Source organism: Pelecanus crispus, chromosome 1, assembly GCF_030463565.1.
Source record: "Pelecanus crispus isolate bPelCri1 chromosome 1, bPelCri1.pri, whole genome shotgun sequence".
Lineage (NCBI taxonomy): Eukaryota > Metazoa > Chordata > Aves > Pelecaniformes > Pelecanidae > Pelecanus > Pelecanus crispus.
The window spans coordinates 158,610,228-158,633,961 of record NC_134643.1 but is presented as its reverse complement, the minus strand read 5'-3'; the positions used below and the strand labels follow the sequence as shown (position 1 = coordinate 158,633,961).

At 41.9% G+C, this 23,734-nt stretch overlaps 1 protein-coding gene across 1 annotated transcript in view; it reads left to right on the top strand.

The window, feature by feature from the left end:
• Positions 1-23,734, top strand: part of TMEM255B (transmembrane protein 255B) — a 79,377-nt gene that overhangs the window by 31,065 nt on the left and 24,578 nt on the right. Inside the window, exon 4 of the mRNA XM_075710477.1 lies at positions 1,080-1,169. Coding sequence (XP_075566592.1) covers positions 1,080-1,169 — 90 coding nt within the window. The remainder of the gene's footprint in view (positions 1-1,079; positions 1,170-23,734) is intronic.

Sequence of the window (23,734 nt, the reverse complement as noted above, 5' to 3'; positions counted from 1 at the left end):
GCATCCTTCAGACATGCCCTCAAAACAAACCAGTGCCATCTCAAGAGTGTGTGCTCACAGCACGCTGACTGGTCTCTGATGAAGACGCAGACCAATTCTCAGCCTTTCCAAGTCCTATTGCTCTTTTCAGAGTGAATTGGGCAGTAAGCTTGCCATATCTGGGGTTGTGCTAGCCCTGCAGTTGCTGCTAGAGCTGCAGCTGTAGTCATCCTCAGAGATAAAGTGAGCACAGCTAGCAGGGGGCTCAGCATGCCCAGCCTGCACAGCCTTTTCCCCCCAAGCTCTCCATACTGCCACCATCTGTGCTAGAGCAGTGCTCTAGCATTGCGCCATCCGCAGTCCCATTGATAAAGAATTAATAATTCTTAATGAATGAAGCAGCTTGGGAGGTAAAATGAGGTCTGAAGCTATGGCTGGTAGGTTATCAAAGATGGTGTGCTGTCTGTGCTGCAGCTGGGATATGTACTGAGCTCTGCTGTGCTCTGCCGTGCTCACTCTGAGACTGAGGAGCAGGCTGGGAACCCCAACTAGGGCAGGGGCCAAGGCAGCACACCCCAGCCCATCCAGAGGTATCAGTCCTATGAGTCTCTGATTTTGTTGTGGCATAAGGTATCATAAGCTATTTGGGATGATAAAAGCTTTCTGAGAGTTCATGGGATAGTTATTAACTTACTACAATGTCTTTATTCATATGTGTAAACTACTACCACTGTAGTAAAGCTCTAGAGATTGATGTGAGCCAACAGGAACATAGCATTTTGCCATGCTCCCTGTGGACATCACTGCTGTTTTATTAAATAAGTTGATTTAGAAGAAATCACCATTGAATTTAATAACTCTTACAGCTGATCTAATTTCCTCTAGGAAGACTTATGCTTTTCAGGTAGAGGATGGTATGTCAACCCAGGATCCAGAATTTCTGCCTTTTTTCTATCGCATGACTGGCATCCTGCCACACTGATCTAAAGTGAATTACAGCAGGGGGAAACGTCGTTTAAGAATACTAGAAAAATTAGTATAACTGTTTTACTTAAAGAATTATATTGAAAACATTACTCAATCTGTTTTTCTCTTCTCAGTTAGTAGCCTCCATCGTGTTTATCAGCTTTGGTGTGGTAGCAGCGTTCTGTTGTGCAATAGTTGATGGAGTGTTTGCAGCACGACACATAGTAAGTACAGTGATTTTCTGTCATCTTTCTTTTCTTATTACTTATGTCATTTCTAGCAGGAAAGCGTTTTGGTTTATGTCTAGCGGCACATTAGGTTTTTTGATAGTTCTCCTTGCTGGAGAAATGTCTTTTGGCAAAAAATTGACACAAAAGCCCATCATGCCAATATCCAGAGATGATGCCAACTGCTTATTTGTCTCTCAGGGAGTTCCAGATACAGAGGTGATGTAAAATGATGTAATGACAGGAATGCTAAAATGCATGCCTGCTTAGGAAAGGGAAAACACTTTGGCCACCACCAGCATTTGTTTGCTTTTGCACAAAGGCTTTGTGGGCACGGTAAGGATTCGGAATGCACCAGGCGGTGATGAGCACCAAAAGTCCCCATGGGATCTTTAGAGGGAAGTGGATTGCAACAGCATAAAGGGAACATTTTATTGGAGCAAAGACAGCAGAGAAAGTGGCAGGCTTTGGTTAGAGGTAGTGTGAAGGGGGAACCTACTGAATGACAAACAACCCAAAATTCACCATCTGCCTGCCATCAAAAGGTGGGTGGGTCATTTAACCAGAGTGACTAGTATTTCCAGCATGTCTTCAAAACCCAGTCCTCCTTCTTCCACCAAACCTACTGCCATCTCTGCTTCAAAAGGACATTTATAGCCATTCACAGTGCTGCAGTAGCAGTGGTGTTACTAGTAGTTCATCACTGTCTATGAGTGCCTATGAGTTTTTCTCATGACCTTCTTGTGTAAGCACTAGACAAACTTATAACAAAGGTTTTTTATTTTGGCTCACAGAGTTCAAATTAAAATCTTAAGACAACAAGGAACAATAGAAGAACAAGACAGACTGGGTTGTGGGGTCATTTGAATTTGCCAGTTTACATGCTAGATCTGTGGTGTTTGCTGTTCTGTCTTTTGTGATAGAATGCCTAAAAATCAATCTAAACTGAACCTTTTAATTGAGCTTTGATTTCCAAAAGCATCAGGAATTAATTAGTTATATATTTTAATAGAACTGAGGTGTGGTGTGCTGCATAATACAGCAAGTATGATGGTATATGACCTCTTCACTGCTATCAAATATCATGGTCCTGTTCATCTTTCTGCTTATGTTCATTGAGGGGCAGCATAACATCACTGGCATCAGCAGAACTATGCTTAATCTTCTGTTAGCAAATGCATCAGAATAATTAGGCTGTGGATCACTTGGAGCATAAAGATATAAACCAATTTCTTTTTTACTGTTATGAAAGAGGACTTTGAACCAAATGTGGGCTTCAGAACCTCACGTATATTGCACAAGGAGATATCTATGGGTATAAACAACTGAATTGTGCAATTTGAGCATGAATAAACACTCTGGATTGTAATCATGTTTTGTGCTAAACAGACCCTGCCGGATGCTGAAGTGGCCTGCTTTTACTCAGATTTGTCCTGCTGTTGGTCTGGATGCCACTTGGTATAACTTTGTCTCTGATTAGTGTGAGGCCCGGAGCCTTTCTATGGGAGCTACTTAAAAGAGGAGGGGAGCAGATTCCTATGTAGGTTTCCTGCTCCTGAAAATTCAGTGGTTGTGCCCCAGAAAACTATTGCCACTTATTCAAATATTGGACCTGTCTCCTGATTTCCCGGACTTATTTTTGTTCTGCTTTGATGTGATCATTAGGAAGTGCTCAGATGGCACTTGTACAGTCTTACACCTTACAACTGCAATGCAACTGTGCAGCCACAGCCCGCAACTGCTGAGGTTAGACACAATCTTGCCTTTTCTGAGGCAAGTTACTGTGTCAGAGGACAGTGTGCATGCCCAATCTCAAACACAGAGACAGGCATTACCAATCGTCTTTCTAGGTGTTTGCTTTGTCAGTTTGCACTCTTTTGGCTTTAAGTTCCTTTCACATACATTACTTATCTGTTCTAGAAATGACACTGCTTGCTATCTAAATCAAACAACAATATCATGTTTGAATATTATTGTACCTTTATATCTGAAGAAACAGCATCTCATATGTAACACCTAGAGTTTATATTTGCCTCATCTTTATTGTAGTATAAACAGCTGTGTGGCATTGCTTACTGTCATGGCATGCCCTTGATGTCTCCTTATGGACTAAAAGTGATTCATAGAACCATAGAATCATAGAATGCTTTGGGTTGGAAGGGACCTTTAGAGGTCATCTAGCCGAACCCCCTGCAGTGAGCAGGGACAGCTTTAACTAGATGGGGATGGGGCCTCCGCTACCTCTCTGGGCAACCTGTTCCAGTGCTTCACCACCCTCATTGTAAAAAATTTCTTCCTTATATCCAGTCTAAATCTATTCTTCTTTAGTTTAAAACCATTATTCCTTGTCCTGTCACAACAGGCCTTGCTAAAAAGACTGTCCCCATCTTTCCTATAGGCCCCCTCTAAGTACTGAAAGTCTTCAGTAAGGTCTCCCTGCAGCCTTCTCTTCTCCAGGCTGAACAACCCCAACTCTCTCAGCCTGTCCTCGTAGGAGAGGTGCTCCAGCCCTCGGATCATTTTTGTGACCCTCCTCTGGACCCACTCCAACAGGTCCATGTCCTTCTTGTGCTGAGGGCTCCAGAGCTGGACACAGTACTACTCCAGGTGGGGTCTCACCAGAGCAGAGCAGAGGGGCAGAATCACCTCCCTCGACCTGCTGGCCATGCTGCTTTTGATGCAGCCCAGGATACGGTTGGCTTTCTGGGCTGCAAGTGCACATTGCCAGCTCATGTCCAGCTTTTCATCCACCAATACCCCCAAGTCCTTCTCCACAGGGCTGCTCTCAATCCCTTCATCCCCCAGCCTGTATTGATACCGGGGGTTGCCCCAACCCAGGTGCAAGACCTTGCACTTAGCCTTGTTGAACCTCATGAGATTCAGTTCATTGCAGTGCTCTCCAGGGAGAAAGTGAGCCAGTGAGTTGTTGTAGGAGAGCATCAAGGCACAAAGTTGTTGCACTGACCCAAGAAGAAAGCATCTTAGAATCTTGGGTGCAGTTCTGTATCTGGTTAAGTCAGTGACTGGGCATGACTGCATCATCTGTGGAGAGCTGGAGATTGGAAGGGGCTGGTCACCATCCAGACATCCCTCAGAGTGCTGCAGATGTACAACCCAATGACATGAACCTGCTTCAGTCACAGCATGACATGCTTCATGGAAATCCATTTCCAGCTGTTTACACTTGGGCCGACTTTCGTTTATCATATCTGTCTCTCCTGGTCTCCTTCACATATTACAGAACAAAGAAATACGTAGTAGTACCATTTGCTGGAAAACTAATTTGCCTGTCAATGTGGTCACACTCGCTTCATCTCATTCTCCTCCTCTGTCTAATAAGGAGCTTAATAGGATCAGGTGAAATATGAAATGAACTGTACATCACCTAACTTTTCTGACTAACACACCTGGGGAAATCTGCGAGTGGTAGTGTAAGTACACTCCCAATATGATTTGCAGGAATGGAGGGGCCTTATCAGAAGAAGGTGTGTCATGCAGACTACGGTGTCATTGCCACTGTGTTACATCGCCTTTGTGTCACAACTAGTTTCTTTGAGGGAGAGCAGGAACCCAACATTTAGTCCATTCCCTACAGGCCAGTACCAGCCATTTTCAGACCTGTGTTGTGCTATTGCTACTTTGGCCACTGTCTTTTAGGGGATAACTGCTGGAGAATGGGACTAAACTGTCCTCCATGCAGGGTGTCCTGGTTTCGGCTGGGATAGAGTTAATTTTCTTCCTAGCAGCAGGCATAGTGCTGTGGTTTGGATTTAGTATGAGAAGAATGTTGATAACACGCTGATGTTTTTAGTTGTTGCTGAGTACTGCTTATGCCAGTCAAGGACTTTTTCAGCTTCCCATGCTCTGCCAGGCGCACAAGAAACTGGGAGGGGGCACAGCCAGAATAGTTGATCCAAACTGACCAAAGGGCTATTCCATGGCATATGACGTCATGCTCAGTATATGAACTGGGGGGGGGCGGCCAGGGGGCAGCGATCGCTGCTCGGGAACTGTCTGGGTATCGGTCGGCGGGTGGTGAGCAATTGCATTGTGCATCACTTGCTTTGTGTATCATTATTATTATTATCATTATTATAGTGTGACTATTATCATTACTATTTTACTTTATTTCAATTATTAAACTGTTCTTATCTCAACCCAGGAGTGTTTCTCACTCTTACTCCTCCGATTCTCTCCCCCATCCCATCCGGGTAGGGGGAGTGAGCGAGCGGCTGCGTGGTGCTTAGTTGCTGGCTGGGGCTAAACCACGACACAGGGAAAGGACAAACTCCTGGCCTGTCAGAGCAGGTGCCCAGGTCTACACTACAGCTATAAAGTTTTCATGAGGACGAGTTGGGCAGTGTTCACTTTTCTGCTTTCAGTATCAGGGTGCTGATACCAAGGCTCCAGCTCCCTTTTATCCTGGAGGGAGAAGTACTAGCTGAAGCCAGGCAGGCTTCAGATGGACAACAAATACAACACCCTCCTTCACATCAATTTGGAATAAGAAATGTCTCCCATTTTTCATTTTATTTTTAACTTCATTTGAGTTGGGAGGGATGTGAAGAAGGCAAATTATGTTATTATAGATTTTTCTTAGTGTGTGCCTGCTGTGGAATGGAGACTATTACTATTGCACATTTTTTCTGCTCTTGTAAGACTGTAGATAGAATAATAAAATACTTTCTCTGTTTTATTTTCTTCCCAAGAAGGCATAAAATTGACAAAAATTCTTCCAGGAAAGGGATGTATTTCACAAAAAAGATATTTAAATTATTTAAGACTCATTTTAAAACACTTTGCTTAATAGAAAGTTCTGGAGCACAGCACTTATACAATTAAGAACACTGAAGGAAAAGTAGCTTGATTTAAAATAGCAGTAGCTTATTTAAAAAATAATGCAGATGTAATTTACTGTGTAAAGTTAATTTTGCCATTGGTCCCTTCAGCTGCACTTTTCACCTTCAAAAAAAAAAAAAAGAAGCCAGAATCAAATTAAACAAATCAAAGCTGGAATTAATGTGCAGTGATACTATTTCAGAAAAATATGGTGATCACAGGAATCCATTATCTAAATTTGTGTTTGCCTGAGATGTTTTGTTATTTAGCAGATGAGAATAGCCCAGTTGTGCAACAGCTAATGGAGATCATTAAACAACCTCCTCTCACCACACAGAGAGACCCCCTGTCCCACCTCGTACACATTCTCTGCAGTACCTGCTAATCTCCTATCCATGATCACATGATCCTTAGCTTTGCAGGTATCCCCCAGGCAGAACACAAAATAGCCAGCAGCAAGAAGTCCAGTTATGAATTGTGGAAATTGCCTGCAAGAGCTTCCTGAGAAGGTTAGGAAGATCATAGAATCATAGAATGCTTTGGGTTGGAAGGGACCTTTAGAGGTCATCTAGTCTAACCCTCTGCAATAAGCAGGGACATCTTCAACCAGATCAGGTTGCTCAGAGCCCCGTCCAACCTGGCCTTGAATGTTTCCAGGGATGGGGCCTCCGCTACCTCTCTGGGCAACCTGTTCCAGTGTTTCACCACCCTCATTGTAAAAAAATTTCTTCCTTATATTCAGTCTAAATCTACCCTCCTTTAGTTTAAATCCATTACTCCTTGTCCTGTCACAACAGGCCTTGCTAAAGATTGTCCCCATCTTTCCTATAGGCCCCCTTTAAGTACTGAAAGGCTGCAACAAAGTCTCCCCGCAGCCTTCTCTTCTCCAGGCTGAACAACCCCAACTCTCTCAGCCTGTCCTCGTAGGGGAGGTGCTTCAGCCCTCAGGTCATTTTTGTGGCCCTCCTCTGGACCCACTCCAACAGGTCCATGTCCTTCTTGTGCTGAGGGCCCCAGAGCTGGACGCAGCACTCCAGGTGAGGTCTCCCCAGAGCAGAGCAGAGGGGCAGAATCACCTCCCTCGACCTGCTGGCCACGCTGCTTTTGATGCAGCCCAGGATACGGTTGGCTTTCTGGGCTGCAAGTGCACATTGCCAGCTCATGTCCAGCTTTTCATCCACCAATACCCCAGGGGACGTGGGTAGCAGGGCGGATCTGGGGGACCGGGCAGGGAAGCGTTTAGGGGTGCTGTGAGCCCTCCAGGCTCCCAAAAGAGCTCCTAAATGTAGGATGCAAAAGCACGGGCAGATATTTTAAGTTGTGGAGACAAATGCTTTGTATCATCTTTTCACGTGCTCAGCTGGGAATCATGGAACATCGGTACTGACACATGGCCAGTCACATTTCCTGAAGTATGGGATAAAAAGAGACTCTAATGTGTCTGAAAGCTCTAGGAGGAACCAAGGGCTCAGGCAGGGGAAGTCCTCTCTGCTTGACTATAAGAACTGCTTTTTGATCTTCTTGAGTGGAATTCACAGACCACATCTGGACAGATTTATTAAAGGGGATCCACTAAAAAGAAAGAGCAGAGCTGAAGAGCTTGGGATAATACCAATGAGAATACCAGAAGATACAGCACTGAAATTGCAGCTGGGGACAGTTGTCATTATCCTTTCTCTATGCACCTCTTTGGCTGTCTTCTCTGTAACAATTCTTCAGGTAGTTCAATACAGCAATAAATACATCCCTAAGCCTTCCCTTCTCCTCACTGAAGAAGCCCAGTTCCTTCAACCCGTCCTGGTACATCCTGTCCTTCAGTCTTCTGATCATTTAGCGGCCCTCCACTGGTCATACTGTAATTTGTCTTTCTTATATTGGAGAGGGATTAAAATTGGACACCATACTGAGATGTGGCCTCATGAGCATTCAGCAAAAAGGAACAATCACTTCTTCCAACCTCCTGGTGATGGTTTGCTAATGCAGCCCAGTATGCAGTTGGCCATCACTTTTGCAAAAGCACCCTGCCAACACTTGTTCAACTTGACCACAAACACATCTGTTTTTTTCTTTGCCAAGCTGCTACCAAGCCAGCTTGAACTGTTGCCAGATGCAGGACTTTACAGTGACACTGTAGAAAAACTAACAGAATACAGTCAAAGAATTTAGATTCAGGTTCAACTGTTTTTGAAGATGCACTAGGTTTCTGAATTCCTATAACCAACAGAAAAGAATAAAAAGTTTTGATGCTCTATTAATTGCCATTTCGTTACCATTTTTGGCTTTATTTTAAGCATGAACTGGGATGAATTTTCTGTGTTTATAAAGCCTAAGACTTTGATAATGACCCTTATGTACCTTATCATTAATTACTGCGATACCCTCTTAGCTGAAGTTCTGTTTTAAAGCAGTTTATGGTCAGGCATGAACTTGCTGTAAAGGGAAGTGATTTTTAAGAGAGTCTGATTTTATGTTCTACAATGAAGGGACAGCATAAATCTACAGATCAGAACTGCTGCGCATGCACACTGTCCTTTCCCCTTGTGCTTGGAGCTGGGTTCCTCTGTCACAGAGAGCTGTAAGATCCGGTGAAAAGCTCAGCCAACGGCTGTGTACGTAAAGTCTTAGAAGTGCTTCCAAGATGTTCCTCTGAAATAGTCATAATTTCAGGGGCCTCTTAAAAGCAGCCTCCATGGTTTTCATCTGGTTGGGTTGAATGGACGCATCTTCGAATGAATGCTTGGATAGTGTAATGGATGGTGACCCTTCAGAAGATTATAAGCTGCTTACAGCTTCTGATTGTGAATGGTGAAGTGACAAATTGGCAGAATAATCAGATGCACTTCAGGTTAGTTTTTACAGGTAGCCAACAACATGGCTTACTTCATTACTTTATTACTAGCAATTTGAGAAAACACTATGATAAGGTACTGTATTAGGAACTGAACCCTGAAATGGACTATGCTAAGGGAAATCATAAGAGCCTGAGGAGAAGACCATCTTGCTCTGTTGTTTCGCAATTTCAGACCTCTATTTTTATACAGATAGATACTAATCCATTCAAGAATTTTCTTAAGTGTCCACAAATAAGAAACTGGGAAAGTAGTGGAATGTGAAATGTTGAGAAAACTGGTCCAGGGAAAGGAAAAAATCCATTTATCCATAAGATTATCCTGCCCAAGATCAGTGGGGGTTTGCTCATCTTCACTAGAAAGCAGAAACACAAATGGTTGCTTTGTTTATGGAGATCTGGGGACTTTTTTATTCTTGCTACAGACTGCCTTGGATCATTGTAGTGAAATGGCAGAGGAATAAGAGATCATCTGAAGGTTTTTTGTGATGTAGGATAATTCTGTAAACAGTAGTTATTCTGAAGGAGACTAGATCCAACTGTAGCGCCTCTGGGATAAAAATGTGTTGCCGTGGCTTTGAAATCATATATTGTATATACACATGATAAGTGATCTTGTCTAGCTGAAGCATTTTAATGTGACCGCATATATATAGAGGAGAGAATTCTTGGTGCCTTAGGCATGACATCACTCACTTCAAGCAAAGGTTCAAATCCCATCCTGCCTAAAAGCAGAGACAACATGTTAGATTGTGATTTACAATAGAAGCTGTTCTCAACACTTCAGATGTGCAAGAATTGGAACAGAAAAAGAGTCAAGCTCCAATCCTGAGCTCCCATTTTGCACTCTTTGTGACTTTATGTCTATGTGCCAGCTTTACATTGATGACTGAAGTTATTAAATGTAGATATGTATCATGTAGATGTTAGGGGGATATGTGTATAAGGAAAAGGAGGATGCTGTGGAAAGGCAGAGTTGCTTGTCCATCATGAGATCTAAAATGCACATCAAACCAGGTAGTGTTAAGTTGTCCCTTGAATTCCTCTCCTCTTCTGCAAAGCCTCATCTGTGTCACATTGATTTAATTTCATTTTCGGCTGATCTAGTTTCTTCCTCTTGATAGCGGTGGCTTAAGGAATTAATTACAATAGAAAATATCATCATCACTAAGCTCTGAAATGAACCTGTAGCTGAACCGGAGGACACTAAAACACTTATCCCTAGCATGGGATCTTCACCCACATGGTTTAAGTGCAGCTTGTGGACTGCTGAAGTGTATCAGCTGGGTAATTACCTATAGATTTGGGAGTTTAGAAACTAAACTTGAGATATTTGTCTTCTCTTTATGTATGTTAACTCAAAAGACTGTTTAATAAGAGTGGCATTATGTAAACTCACCTTCTGGGAGGCATAGAGGGGAAAATGAAGTCTTTCATCTGGGGGATGCTGATGCAAATTGGGCTCTGGTTGGTAGAGCTCAAAAGCTGCTGTACTAAGTAATACCAAGATGGCAGCCCCCGTCCGGTGAACAAATAACTACATTATAAATCTGCAGTCCCAGCAAACCCCAGCAACAAATAGCAGGAGTGAGTGTGGGGTTTGGTTCTTTCAGCTTGTCCAAAGGATTTAGATCAGGGCTGTTTTGCATTGTCCCTTTCTGAGCTACAGAAACCAGATCAGGGAGTTGAGTGCTGCTTTTTTCTCACAGAAAGCATGTGTAAAATACTCTGCGTTATGTGGTATTTTATACCTTTAGACCTTTGAAGCTGCAAAATCATCATGGCCACTTGGTGCTCTAGCTTCCCTCCTAAGGAGAAAAGCTCCTGAGGAGAACAGAGAAGCTGCATTAGCACTCTGAGGTTTGTCAGCCTCAGCAAACATCAGTGCTTTCAGTGTTTTCCAGGTTACAGAGACAGGTCAGCTGTCTGTGGTAAAATATTTGTGGGATTTTAAATAAGGGTGGCTGTCAAAAAGCGGCACCCTTCTTCCCCTGGTTTCATGTTTCTGCCTCACCTCTTGTGCTAAGGCGCAGGAGCCTGCCAAGGGCAGGCTGAAGGGAAAACTCACCCCGTGTGCTTTCCCCCTGCTAGGCTGGCTGCCAGCAGGATTGCCCCATCCAGTTTATCTCAGGCAGACAGACACACAATGTCGGTGCCAACCCAAGATGAGCGGTGGGGAGGTGTAGCTGGGAGCTGGAGGGAACGCAGGACCAGTTCTTGGGGCTGCAGCGTTCACTTGGCTCACCTTAAATTCAACGTCAGGCCAAGTTAGAAGCGATGAATCCAATGATGACTGAAACAGTCAAACATTACAAGACCTCAGCTCAGGACCTTAGTTAGTCTGAGAAGTACAGTCTGAAATGCCATGAAGATTTGATGATTTCCACTGTAAGCACAGGACCCCAGGCAGGGGTGGATGCCCAACCAGCACCAAGCGGCAGGTTCCCTGCTGCTTCCCCAAGCCTTGCACAGGAGAGGCAGGTGCTGCATGTGCGCACTCAAGAATGGGTGGCACGATCTGGTGGTTGCACATGCAATGGCCAAGAATTTCGATCCTCTTTCCATCTTTGAAGCTTCTTGTGCAGATTACAGACACTCAGTCAAGAATTGTAGCAGGGGTGCCCAGCAGCTTCACTGACAACCACTGCATTTTACTACAGGGTGACTTCATGAGCCCATGGCAGGTAACACGGCTTACTGTCACGCCCCAAAGCCTTGCACGCTTCAAGCCAGATGTCCTAAAAAGACATTTGAAAATGTTCTGAGCAAGCCTGTTGGCCTTTCCTTTGAAGAAAAAACCAAATAGTTGTATTCCATGTCTAACAAAGTTGTTACCTTGATGACTGGTGTTAGAAAATGCAACAAAGAATAAGTAATTTCTCATTGCAGTTAAGTTAGCTAGCTTCTCTTGAGAAGAACACTAAATGCATTTTACTTTCTCCATGCTGCTACATGAGACAAAATTACAGCTAATTACTTTTAATTCCATTTCCATCCTGTATGACTCATTAATATAATAGCATGGCATACCATATACCATAAAGGGTTTTGTTGGGTTTTTTTTAGCAGGGTGAGCACTAAACATTTATAACTGAAAACTAGGACTAGTTCAGTAGTGATTTTTATATTGATGGTCCACTGAGGTGAAAAATGATTTTTTGATAAAATTCTTAAATATGAAGTGCTTAAGTTTGCAAGCAGTGCATTTTGAAGGCATGTGCAATTATCCCACAGTATTAAATACTAGTATTGGACCTTGCATCTAATGTGAGGTCTAATCTTCCCATGAGATGGGAAGCACAGACTGCATTCCTACAGTACCACTTAATTACAAGGGGGGATTAATTCTTTTTTATGGACTTCATTTAAGGGCTGGAGCAAAGGCAGACTCTTACAACCACCTTAAGCCAGTCTGCCAAGATTTCTCTTTTGTACTGCAAGATAACCACATTCGCGTAGCAGTATGTTCATGTATCCAAATGCAGTTAAGTATACTTTAAGTCAAAGGATGAATACTCTTCTTTGAACACCACAATCCAGATGGTAGAAGAGCTCCTCACACTGGATAGGTCTCCAGCCTAATTGAGAGCCCTGGAATGAGTTACAGATATCTACAGATGTCTGATGCTTCCTGCCACATCAGAGCCTGGAAGCTTTGCTCTGCTGTCTGCTCTGGCAAAATCACCTACTTTCAGATGAAGATCTCCCCCATCAAAACTGCAGTTATATTGGTGCTGTTGTAGGTTATTGTGTTTTTGCCAGAAGAACCTTCCTGGGCCAAAGAAGGGGTTTTTGGATGCCTTTTTGCCATGACAGTAGTTTTAGCTGATGCACAAGGAACTGAGTAGAGAAAAAGGACATCCTAGCTCTAGGATGGAGCCACTGTATTTTGGAAAGCAGCAAGTCTAAGGTGGGATGAAATGTCAATGTGGTAGAAAATCTGAATGTAAAGTAATCTTCCGGGGAGATACTGTAGTTAATTGAGCTAACACAACCCCTCAATCAGTGGAGAGTAGTGTCTACTAGCAAGAGGAAGCTGAGTGACCTTTAATGACAGGTATTTTGTAAGGTATCAGTGGCCATGTCTACTCTGCTGCTATAGAATAAACTCAAGCATCACACCTCTGTCTAATGGATAGCTGCCACTTCAGCTCAGTTTCAGACCACCCCACAAGCTCTCTTGTAAACAAATCTGAACTAGTGGGATAACGCTAAGCTATGTGGGTATGAGCAGTGTGGATAGGACCATGTGGCCTCAGGACTGGAGATTGGTCTCTGGCTTTTATTTGGCAATATAGGTATAGCCTGTGGGTCCATTGCTAGATTACTGACTCCAGCTCTGGTGTTTCTTTGTGCTTTGCAAAGGACATTATCAACTTGGAAGGAGTTCAGAGAAGAAAAATCTGAAATCTGGAGTGGCACCACTTAGCAACACTACTCAGAAGTTTGATTTATTTTGTTTATCAAAGAAAAAGGTTGAGAGGTAAATTGATCTCGGCCTCTCAGATATCTATATAATCAAAGGTTATCAGATAACTGGGCTTTTAGTCTCTCTCACAAAAGCACAAGTAAGTGCAGTGGGTTGAAGTCAATGCTAAACAGATTCAAACCATGAAGCAGACACAGTTTTGACAACAATGAATTACAGGAACACCTTTGTCAAGGGTATGGATGGTTCTCTGTCACTGAAATATTTAAATCCCAACCTTCTTTTTACATGATCTTATGAAGCTTATCCAGAAGTTATGGACTTGATGCAGATGTCTTGGGGTGAATTATTTAGCCTATGTTATTCAGAAGGTCATTATAGAGCAGGGTCTTCAAAGAAGGGTTCTGTGAACTATTTTTATGGTCAGTTGGAAACTCTATTGCCTCTCAGCAGTAGGTCTCTCTGTGTGGTGCCGGGACCTGTTCCCTGCTGGAAAACATTTAGGGGTTCACAGATTAAAAACAGTTGAAAACCATTTATCAAGATTTCTGATCTAGGTTTGCTGGTCTTCAAATCTGCAAAGGAAATGCAATCTTTAACGTGAACATAGCTGAAATAATATCTCTACTAAAACCACTATTCCTCAGATATTGGATAACACACAAGACAACCCAATGATGAATATATTGGATGCATCCAAGGGCTTGAGAGCAAAACAGTCATTTTGCTAATGTTTTCTGGGCTAGAACACAGAGAACTTAAATTGTATGAGGGACAGAGGAGGGCTTCAGGGTATTTGTCCCCAAGAATCTGCAGTCTGATATTCCTCTATATCTGCACAGGTACATACTATGCTTACAGCCTGAATATATTAACATTACAGAGGAGCTGGTAGGATGCTTCAGTTTGGTTGCCAGGTATTTTCCAGCAAGAAAAATAATGGCAACTCTTTTTTGGGAGAAACTCTTAAGATTCCCCCCTCCAATTTGCAGAGCATCTCACATTGGCAGGGACAAAGCCCCCTGGTTATACAGCTCCTCTTTCTTTTTTTTTTTCTCACTGAAATTCCTTTCAGGTTTAGCCGAATTGCAGATTCTTTAAAATCCCTTTTTTCTTCTCTGGTGTGACTTGTTTTCCTGGGGGAAAAGGGTTGGAATTGCACCAACTAAACGCAAATGTCTACACTATTAGGCAGCACACACATTGTGTTCGAATGCCAAAGAGCAATTCGGTTGTCGATGGGAAGGAAAAAGAGAGATTCCCAGTTCCTTTCCCAGTGGCATCTCTCTAGATCTACCACATGGTCTCCTTGTGCTGTTCTGCAGCCCCAGGACAGGTTGTCTCAAGCCTTCCCGGCTCTTCATCTGCACCACTGTGTAGGACAAAAGCCTTCACTGTTGGCAAAACCAAGGATTGGTCCAGCTTCCCCTAGCCCCATGACACAAACATTGGTCCATTGGCTTCCCTCGTTGAGATGTAACAGCCCACACATTAATCCCTCCTTAATGTCATTAGTTTGGTCATTCAAGCTGCAGTAATGTAGCTTTGAGGTAAAAATTCTTTCGAGAGGTAGTAAAGGGCATCTTACTACAACTGCATGCAATAGGGTGGGAGGAAGGCTGCTCTTTTATTTTAAATTAGGAGTTTGAACTTTGAGAAGACACTAAGGGAATGACCCACACATTTAAGCATATGAAAGCTAATGCTTAAATGTCACTGCCATTTAATTACATGACCCTGTCTCACAGGGCAGAATTTTCAGTGCATTGGGGCAATAGCAAATCTGGCACTTCCAATTTCTTTGGCTCTGAAAATTAAATCATTTTCTTTTAGCTTTGCTTCCAGTGTAATTAGGTAGGTGCAAACTCCACTGAGTATACTGTAAATGAACTCCAGAGATATGGAGGGAAATTCTACACATTTTACTCAATAATCATATCATTAGTGTGAGAAATAATATGAGAGGTGAGACAGTGAGCAGGATTTGATCCATGTTTAAAATGACACTGGTGTTCTAGTTTCCATAGATTATAGTCTTCTGCATTTGTACATAGATTATAGTCTTCTATAATCTACACCTTCTTCCATAGGTTATAGTTTTCTGCATCTGTGTGGCTCCTATACATCCAAAATTAGTTCGGGGTGGGGAGGAATTTATTTAGCAGTGTGGAATAGCAGCTTGGATCGAGGGAGATTAACTGTCTACTTCCATCTTTAACCTTACTTTACAAAGCACTAGCCATGATGGGATTTATGCAAAGCATACAAAGCAAGTTAATTACAGTTTAATCCTATGAAAGGTGGGTGACTGGGGTAAAGGGCTTGCAGTCTGCTCTGAAAAGCATCATCTATTTCCCTCTGATGTGCTGCCAGCAGAAGATAATTTCCTTCATTGTTTCCTATTCTCAGAAATGTTTCTAGACTATCAACAGATGTTTCTGTTGTATGAAAAAAATTCAAAGCTGCTACACAGATACATAGAGGGGAGAGGGAGTAGCCACCTGCAGACTTCAGACTACAGCAAAAATACTTGGCATTTTTTCCATCATTTGTCAAAGGAAAAGCAGTGCTTTGAGTTGCCCTGTGCAGAACTAGTGGAGTAAAAAAACCAAAAAGGGTGATGTTTATTCACATGGATCTAAATCAGCAAAGCGCGTAAAAGTCCTTAAATACTACTAGAGTAAAAATTTAGGGTATTCAAGTATACTGCATTTTGCCCTAGCAAAAGGTTTCAAAAAGCCAGAGGTTTTACTTGTTTCATCTTTAAGAAGAAATCATGATTAGTATGAATAATAATATCATGTAGCAGGAATTTCTCCCTCTGTGAGTGGATGATTATTCAGTTGCAAATAGTGTCTATGAAAAGTGTGTTCCCAGGTATTCAATAAAGTTTTGATTGATGATTATTTATGGCTCTATTAAGAGCTTATTAACATATGTGTTACACCAGTGTTGTTAGATTATGAAAGTTCACACTACTAATATATTTATTTAGTCTTTGATGAGAAATTCCAAGTTCGAAAAAATGTGGGTTTAGGTTATCCTAGTTAAAATTTTTTTTTACCGAACCTGCCTAGAATTTCCTTGTGTGTATGCCTCAGTGCAGTTCTCTCCACACTCCCAGCCAGCAGTATATCCAGTGTTTTTTTTGCCTCTGGAGCACTGAACACCATGTATTTGAACATCTCTGATCTTCTGAAATGCATGTGAGCTTCAAAATGACAAGCCAGTGGAGATAGGGAAAAGCTCATTGTACCTGAGCAAGCAGGGTATGCATGAATCATTTCACTAATTGTTTAGACCACCTTAATTTTATAGCTCATGTCTTTCCATTCCTCCTGGGGCTTCTCTCATGGACTTTTTACTCTTTTATATTTTGGGGGCTAGTTCTGCAGTCCCTTCCATTTGGGTGGGCCCTGTCAGCCTGGCCTCTAGTGTGCTGGGATGTGTGTCAGTGGGAGTCTTCCCTTCACAGGGATGATAGGGAGTTTTGGTGGCAAATTGCTGGGCATAAACACCTACTTTCTGTGTGTTTTCTGCTCAATAGCTAACATAAAAATGTCATACATACAGTTGTTATTATATTACTTGGATTATGATGGGGATATTTAAAGGTGCCTGTCAGTGGTGTGCCATGCCCTGAGAATTAAAATCAACATTGTAACATTAATTAAGCCGCCAGCATTTTATTTGTGTATGTAGATATTCAATATATATATTGCTCAACTAGATGCATTTAATGCAGCCTCTTTTCTTTCTCTTTAATATAAAATAAATCCAAAAGAGCATTATAAATGTAAACCCCCCTACATTTCAGTCAGCAGGATATTCAGTATTTCAGATATGTAAAGGTTGGTGTGTTGCAAAATGACATTTCCTGCAGTAATATATATATATATTTCTTGTATATTCTGATAGCATTAAGGCAAAAGGGAGGAGACAGGTTGTATTTCATGTATTTGAGTTACATTACCAGAAACAGAATAAACAGTTCTTGCATTCTTGTGGAAAAGTTAATTACTCACATGGCACAACATCATTATAATCAAGACAGAGCAATCAGTTCATATAGCAAACCCTATAATCAACGTAATGTAATCAATGTAAGTAATCAACTATAATAAGCAATTAAATATCTAACTGCATCAAGCAATAACTAAAATTACAGCCTTGAATAATATCAGCTAATTGCATCATTAGAAACTTGTGTAAAAGCCAATGGTAAATCTAAGTTTTTAACTATGCAAAATAGCTGTTGCAGGTATCATGGGAAGGTCTACAGCCTCATCCTAAGAGGCATTAGCTGGCAAAACTTGACTAAAGAAAAGCAGTCATGTTCCAGTGCCAAGCTTAGATTAGCCAGAGGTCTGGGGTATTAAGGCAGGAGTAGGCTTCCTCGCTGGAGCCTTGTGTGGCCACAACTCCCCAGTACAGCCAGAGCAACTGCCCCTAATGTCATACTAGTTTGTAGCACAGCAGCCCCCGAGCAGACGGGCACAGTGTCACTCAGCAGCTCTGCACGCACCTCTTTTCCTCCTGCCACCACCTATGCCTGCATCAGCTAAAGGCACCGGGGCTGCTGAACCTCCATGGGGATGTGCAGGGGAGTCACCTCCCGTTTCTTCTACTCGTCCTACTGCACTGTGTATGGTGGTGAAGGCTGATGGGCCTCTCCTTCCGCCTTCATGCCAGGAAGAGTGAGGCCAAAAGCCACTGAAAGAAAAAAACTATTTGAAGAGGATTTAACCTCTCCTAATAGAACTATATCCATGTGAAAACAGACTTGTCTCTCCACATCAAGAATAGACCTGTCTGTGCACAGCAATGGGGCAGCTCCAGCATCTGGAGGCTTTTCATTTGACTGTAGCAGTACTACCAGCCCAGAAATGTTCCCCAAATAAAGGAGAGTGAGACTGAGGCTACCACTACAAAATATTTCAAATAGAAGAAAAATCAGTGAGGAAATACAAAGTGGGACAGATCCGTGTATGTGTGTTTTTCAGCCATGACAATATACAGGTACTCTGGAGTACTTGCTGGTTTGAAAGAGCTGAAATGAGTATCTGCTGCTCCCGAGAGTTAAGAGAAGAGTATTCTGTAGGATCTAGTCTTTCAAATTAAATAGAAATCCTAAAACGAGCCCCTGGAAAGCACAGTGTGAAGTAAATCTGGTTTGTGAGAGTGAAGAAGTGTTTAAGCCACACCAGCTGCTTTTCCTATTTTCAGCACTGGAGTTGGGTGATTTCAGCATAGCAGACAAGACAAGCAGGGTCCCTAGGCTGGAGCCCAGCATTTCTGGAAGAAGTTTAGCTCCTAAGTTAAGTTCATGCAGGCCAGACGGAGAAGCATGAAGAAGGGTAAGTGATGACTGCAGTCTAGAGTGAAACTCACAGCATTGCTCTCATGGCATGACCTCACCCAAAGTATGTAAACAAATACTATCCTGACTGCCTTCTAAGTATGTAAACAAAACTGGGAATGTGTTGTTTGCACCGGGGGATCACTAATGTCTTGCAGTTACAGTAGGAGTACAGCATGGACGGAAGCATCCCGTCTCTCTCTCTCGCTCTACATCACTTTGAAGGGTTTGTTCAACTGTACATTTGGGAACCCTTGACTTTGAAGGCGGAGCAGTACATGTAGAAGCTGAATCATTGCACACTAGCCAAGTCTGCAGCTTAGGTCAAAAGAACATGTGAAAATCTAATTCTAGGGCATATAGTTTCTTGATATAATTTGCTAATTATTGGCTGAATTTTGAAAACATGGCAAAAAATTTGAAAACATTCTGTTCCTGATGGTCCAGTCCATTGTAGCCCTTGGCAGTGGCATAACCTCAGGGCTAGGCTGGTACACAGAAGTAGGACTATGGGAGTCCAGAAATGGCTTACTCTTTTTTTTCAGCACTCACCCTTCCAAATCCCAGCCAGTATGCACTGTGCACTCCCTGACAGCCCAGGACTTTCTGTCTTGTTAGTCAAGGTGATGCTCTCAAGAGGACAAAACACAGAAGAAAAAGTAGGAAACAAGCACTGGTATTACAGGGGAGGAAAACTGCTGAAATGCAGAAATGGCAAGACTTGGAGGCCCACTTCATGAAGTAAAACTAAACTGACATTTGGATTCAAAAGCTGATGATGAGCTTGGTGGCAATGAGATAAAAGCTGTTAATAACTGTAGAAAAGACTCTCTTGGTGCATGGTCAAAATGTGAAGCAGGTAGGAATTATCATAGAATCACAGAATCATTTAGGTTGGAAAAGGCCTTTAAGATCATCGAGTCCAACCGTAAACTTAAACTGCCAAGTCCACCAGTACAGTTCATTTTCTTCCCATAACTTTACTTTCCCAGCTTCCTTAATTTTGAATAAAATTCAGGTATTTTTTACAATTCCTGTATTTCAGGCATCTCTCCGTAGTGTTCAGGACTTTATTTTCTAACATCTGGACTTCCTTTCAGGGTCAGAGTTTTTTAAAACCTGGGGTTTTGTAGCAACCACAGCATTCCAGATTGCTGTCAACCACGTGCTTACAGCCAATTTATTATGCGTTTTGAGTTTCTTAGTGAATGAGGGAGATGGAGATGCAGTGGCTGGTTCCTTTAGCATCCCTGGCACTGACTGAAAGAGCACTTCTGCTCAACCCAGTGCAGCAAAGGCCAGGAGCTGATGCCTGGCTCTCCCGTAAGAGCACTCCCTGATGGTGAAGGGAGAGAAGAGAAAAGCCCACTGAGCCCCATGGTGGTGGTGGGCAGCCGCAGGGCACTGGCCTGTCCAAGGAGGCACCTTTTCCTGTGGGAACACATGCTCCATCCTGCCCAGATGCTCCTGCAGTTGGGCAGTGACCCCTCTCTTCCCAGCTGCTCTCTGAAATGCAAAGGTTCTGAAAATAATGCCATTGCTTACAGAAATAAATTTCAGTGAAGCATATGAGGAGTAATATTTTAATAACTATCTGTAAACTATGTGTACAAAAATTTAATGTCTCATGAATTATGGGTAAGGTGTTCTGTTGGTCTACCAGGACGTTAAAGATTCTTTATTGAAAACAAGAGAAGATACAGTTCTGTAAAAAACTAGCCAGTTTAAAGTGGTTACTGTAATTAGTTTATTTTCTTTTCCATCAGTTGATGTGGGGTCAATAATTGTAAGTCTGGAATTGGAGAGTTTGGAGAGGTTATTATTTCTGCTCTTTTCTTAGAAGAGTGAGATTATGCAAGGTAAATTGTTTGCTGAAAGCCTCTTCTGCTCTAGAAATTGCAAACTGAAAACTGAATTGCATGTTTAGCTGCCAATGAGTAAAAGCCAAAAAAAAATTGTCAAAAACACCACCCTTGTTTCTGATTCCAGAAGGTATAATCGTGTTCTTTATGTGGGAGTTGCAAGGCTGGGGAGCAAACAGAAGTATAAAATGTTTTGTTTCTTAAAGCTGATACCCCCTCACTGCAACTACTGAAGCTACTGACCTGTACCTTAGACTCAGGTGTTCCTTAATACCCATCTTGTCACAGCCCAATATGGAAGCTGTTCATAACATTTAAAAAATGCACAAGTATTTTTTTGTTTATGAGTGAAAGCACAAAAGATGTTTGTATTAATCACTCCTATGAATCCCTGCGATCTCCTAGCGGTGGTCTTCCTCAGAAGTCACCCATCTCATTGAGAATGTTGTTGAAAAAGACTGAGAAACAGTTCTTGGTCAGAGAGAGACAGGAATGACCAAAGATTGTAGCATTTCCGCTCATTATTTCTACAGGGTGGGATCCAATTAGCTGTAGCTCAGGTCCCCAGACAGTGATCCAGTCTGCGTGCTTTCCCAGACTCCTAATATGACTCCTAATATGTTGTCACCTTCTTTCATGAGATTCTTCTGTCTTTGGTCTGAAAGCTCTTGAGTCTGTATGCTCCGATGTGCTACGCGCTCTCAGATAGTCAGCGTGAGGCAGCGCAGATACCTATGCTCCATCTAGCCCTCCAGAAAAGCATAAAAGCTAGTTGCTAATAACATCTGTTTGTTCATATTTGCATGCCTGTTTTCAGAAAGTTAGCAGAGGGTCTGATCTTGAAGGGAGTGATAATCTCCAGAACACTCAACTGTTGGCACAGGGCTGAGCTGGCACTGAAGGGTTATGTTTCGGTTTGCTTTTAGGATTAAACTTGAAAAATCTTGGCAGCTCCCTCTCCTATTCATTGCTAGCTATGCTGTAGATGAAAAGGACCTACAAAAATGTTGTAGCAAGAAAGCAGAAAATGAGAAACTTCAAGTTAATGAGCCACTAAAAACATTAGTCTGGTTTTGGACTCCTCTATTTTATCTATATTTGTCTTTTACATGTGCCCAGGACCATTCTGTGGTCCCCAGGCCAACTGGCACAGTGAAGCCCACGTCCTTACTCTTGAAGTTTCTTACAGTCACAGGCAGCATGGCAATGTCCAAATTACTTACTGGGAATGGTTCTTGGCCCAAGTTAATTTCCAAAACATGCCCAGAAATTATTTTGGAAGAGTGATAGTCTGCCCAGGCCAAGGCCATCACAGGCACAATTCTAACAATTTAATGGGCTAGGTGATTGAGTTTCAGGCCTGGGAACATTCCCCGGCACTGATTAATCTACACTTCTATTGATGCAGCCATGGAAGCTAAGACTAAATAAATACTGTAATTGGAAAAAAACATCCCTCACTGTATAATTATTTCAATAAATTATTAGCCATGTTTTGTGTCTGTAAAGTATGGCATAAATTTCAGTCAATATCATTTATGCTATATCTCAGTTTTCAGAAAGTGGACTTACACATAAGGGAGATGGAATTTTCCCCGTTATCCAGAATATATTTGTTCTCCAAGGAAACAGAACCTGGAATAGAAAAATGTACTTTCCATACCTCAGTGAAGAGCCATACAACCTCCTTCCCCACAGACATTGTATCAAATCCACCAAAGATACTGTTCAAAAAATACTTTCCTTACACAAATAATGTATTGCAATGCTCCCACCATCAAAGAGAATGTGGGGGTTTTATTGTATGCTCTCAAAAGAAAGCAACCTACCAAACCAAACCCCTCTATATTTGGACCAAATCTTCTCTTTCTTGGCATAAAGCCTTCCCTCTTAGCCATCTGTTCATCACTCCCAGCTTCTAATACACATGCAAACAAAATATTGAAATAAAACCCATGCAAGATCAGGGAGAGCTACAGTTTGCTCTGTAGGTTTCAAGGCTGAGCAATTCTGATTTGCCTGAAATTAAAGGGAATTACTGGGTGTCCAGATTTTTTTTGACACCTCCGAAAATTTTAACCCAAATTCTAGTATGACTAGTGTTAGGTCTTGTAGGAGCCATGACGGTCAAATCCCAGAGGCTCATGGATGTTCTTCAGTAGCCTGATCTTAATGTGTTTCTGCTGAATTCAGCAGCAAGCCTTCTTTTGACTTCAGCACATCAAGTTTTCATACTGAGTGCCGCACGTTCAAAAGTATTTCCCAGCACAGCATATTACATGACCAGATTTTACCAGGAACTTCTTCAACCACTGTTATTGGAACAAAGCTATGCAATATCTCCCACTAATGTGTAATACTAATACATTAATATATAATAAATAATGCATTCCCCTTCTGTTTCTTTGAGTAACTCTCTCTAACTGGAAATGGGTGGGTGGCAAAAATCTGTTGATTAGAGCTCTGCTCATATACACAGAGGACAAACACCAGTAGGTTGGCAGAAAGAGGAAGAATTCTCTATAAAAATGTAGTTGCATGCTTGGGTTTATTTACTGATGTAAAGGAAAAATGGCTGGGTTTCATTCAACCCTTCTGAGCGCTGGAAAAGATGATTTCTTAGCTAATTGTGCTTGGTTTTGTTGTGGTTATTTGTTATCTGTGTTACTGCAGAGCCCAAGAGCGGTAGTCATCTTTTCTGCTCTGTGTCTGTATATTCAGGTCTTTTTAAAAATATGCTGATGCCATTTTTACTTTATGTATGAGTGTGTTTGTGTATAATAGGCAGATACAATCAGATTGCTATCAGTCTAAGTTTAGAAAATGGATTTTAATATAACCTTACTTATTTCTATACAGTGATAAGTGGAGATATAACAGAATATTGTTGCTATATACTTGAAAGCCACTGATAATAGATCAAATATATATATATGCACACTTACATATATAATATGTAAAAGTAGCTTTGTCTCTACCAGTATTGCTATAAGCAGTAGAATCAAGTAGAATCAAGGACTGGTAGGTATCCTATATTATATTGCATATCCTATACACAGTCTGCAGTGAGTGATATGAAAATATGAAGTATTTTATGAGCAGTCTGTCAGGAATACTTTTATAGCTTTGAAGTATGTCTCATTTGCCTTTGTTATTAGAGAGGCCAATCAAATCCAATGGGTGCTAATGCAGTGTGACATACTGTTGGGTAATTTTTAAACTTTA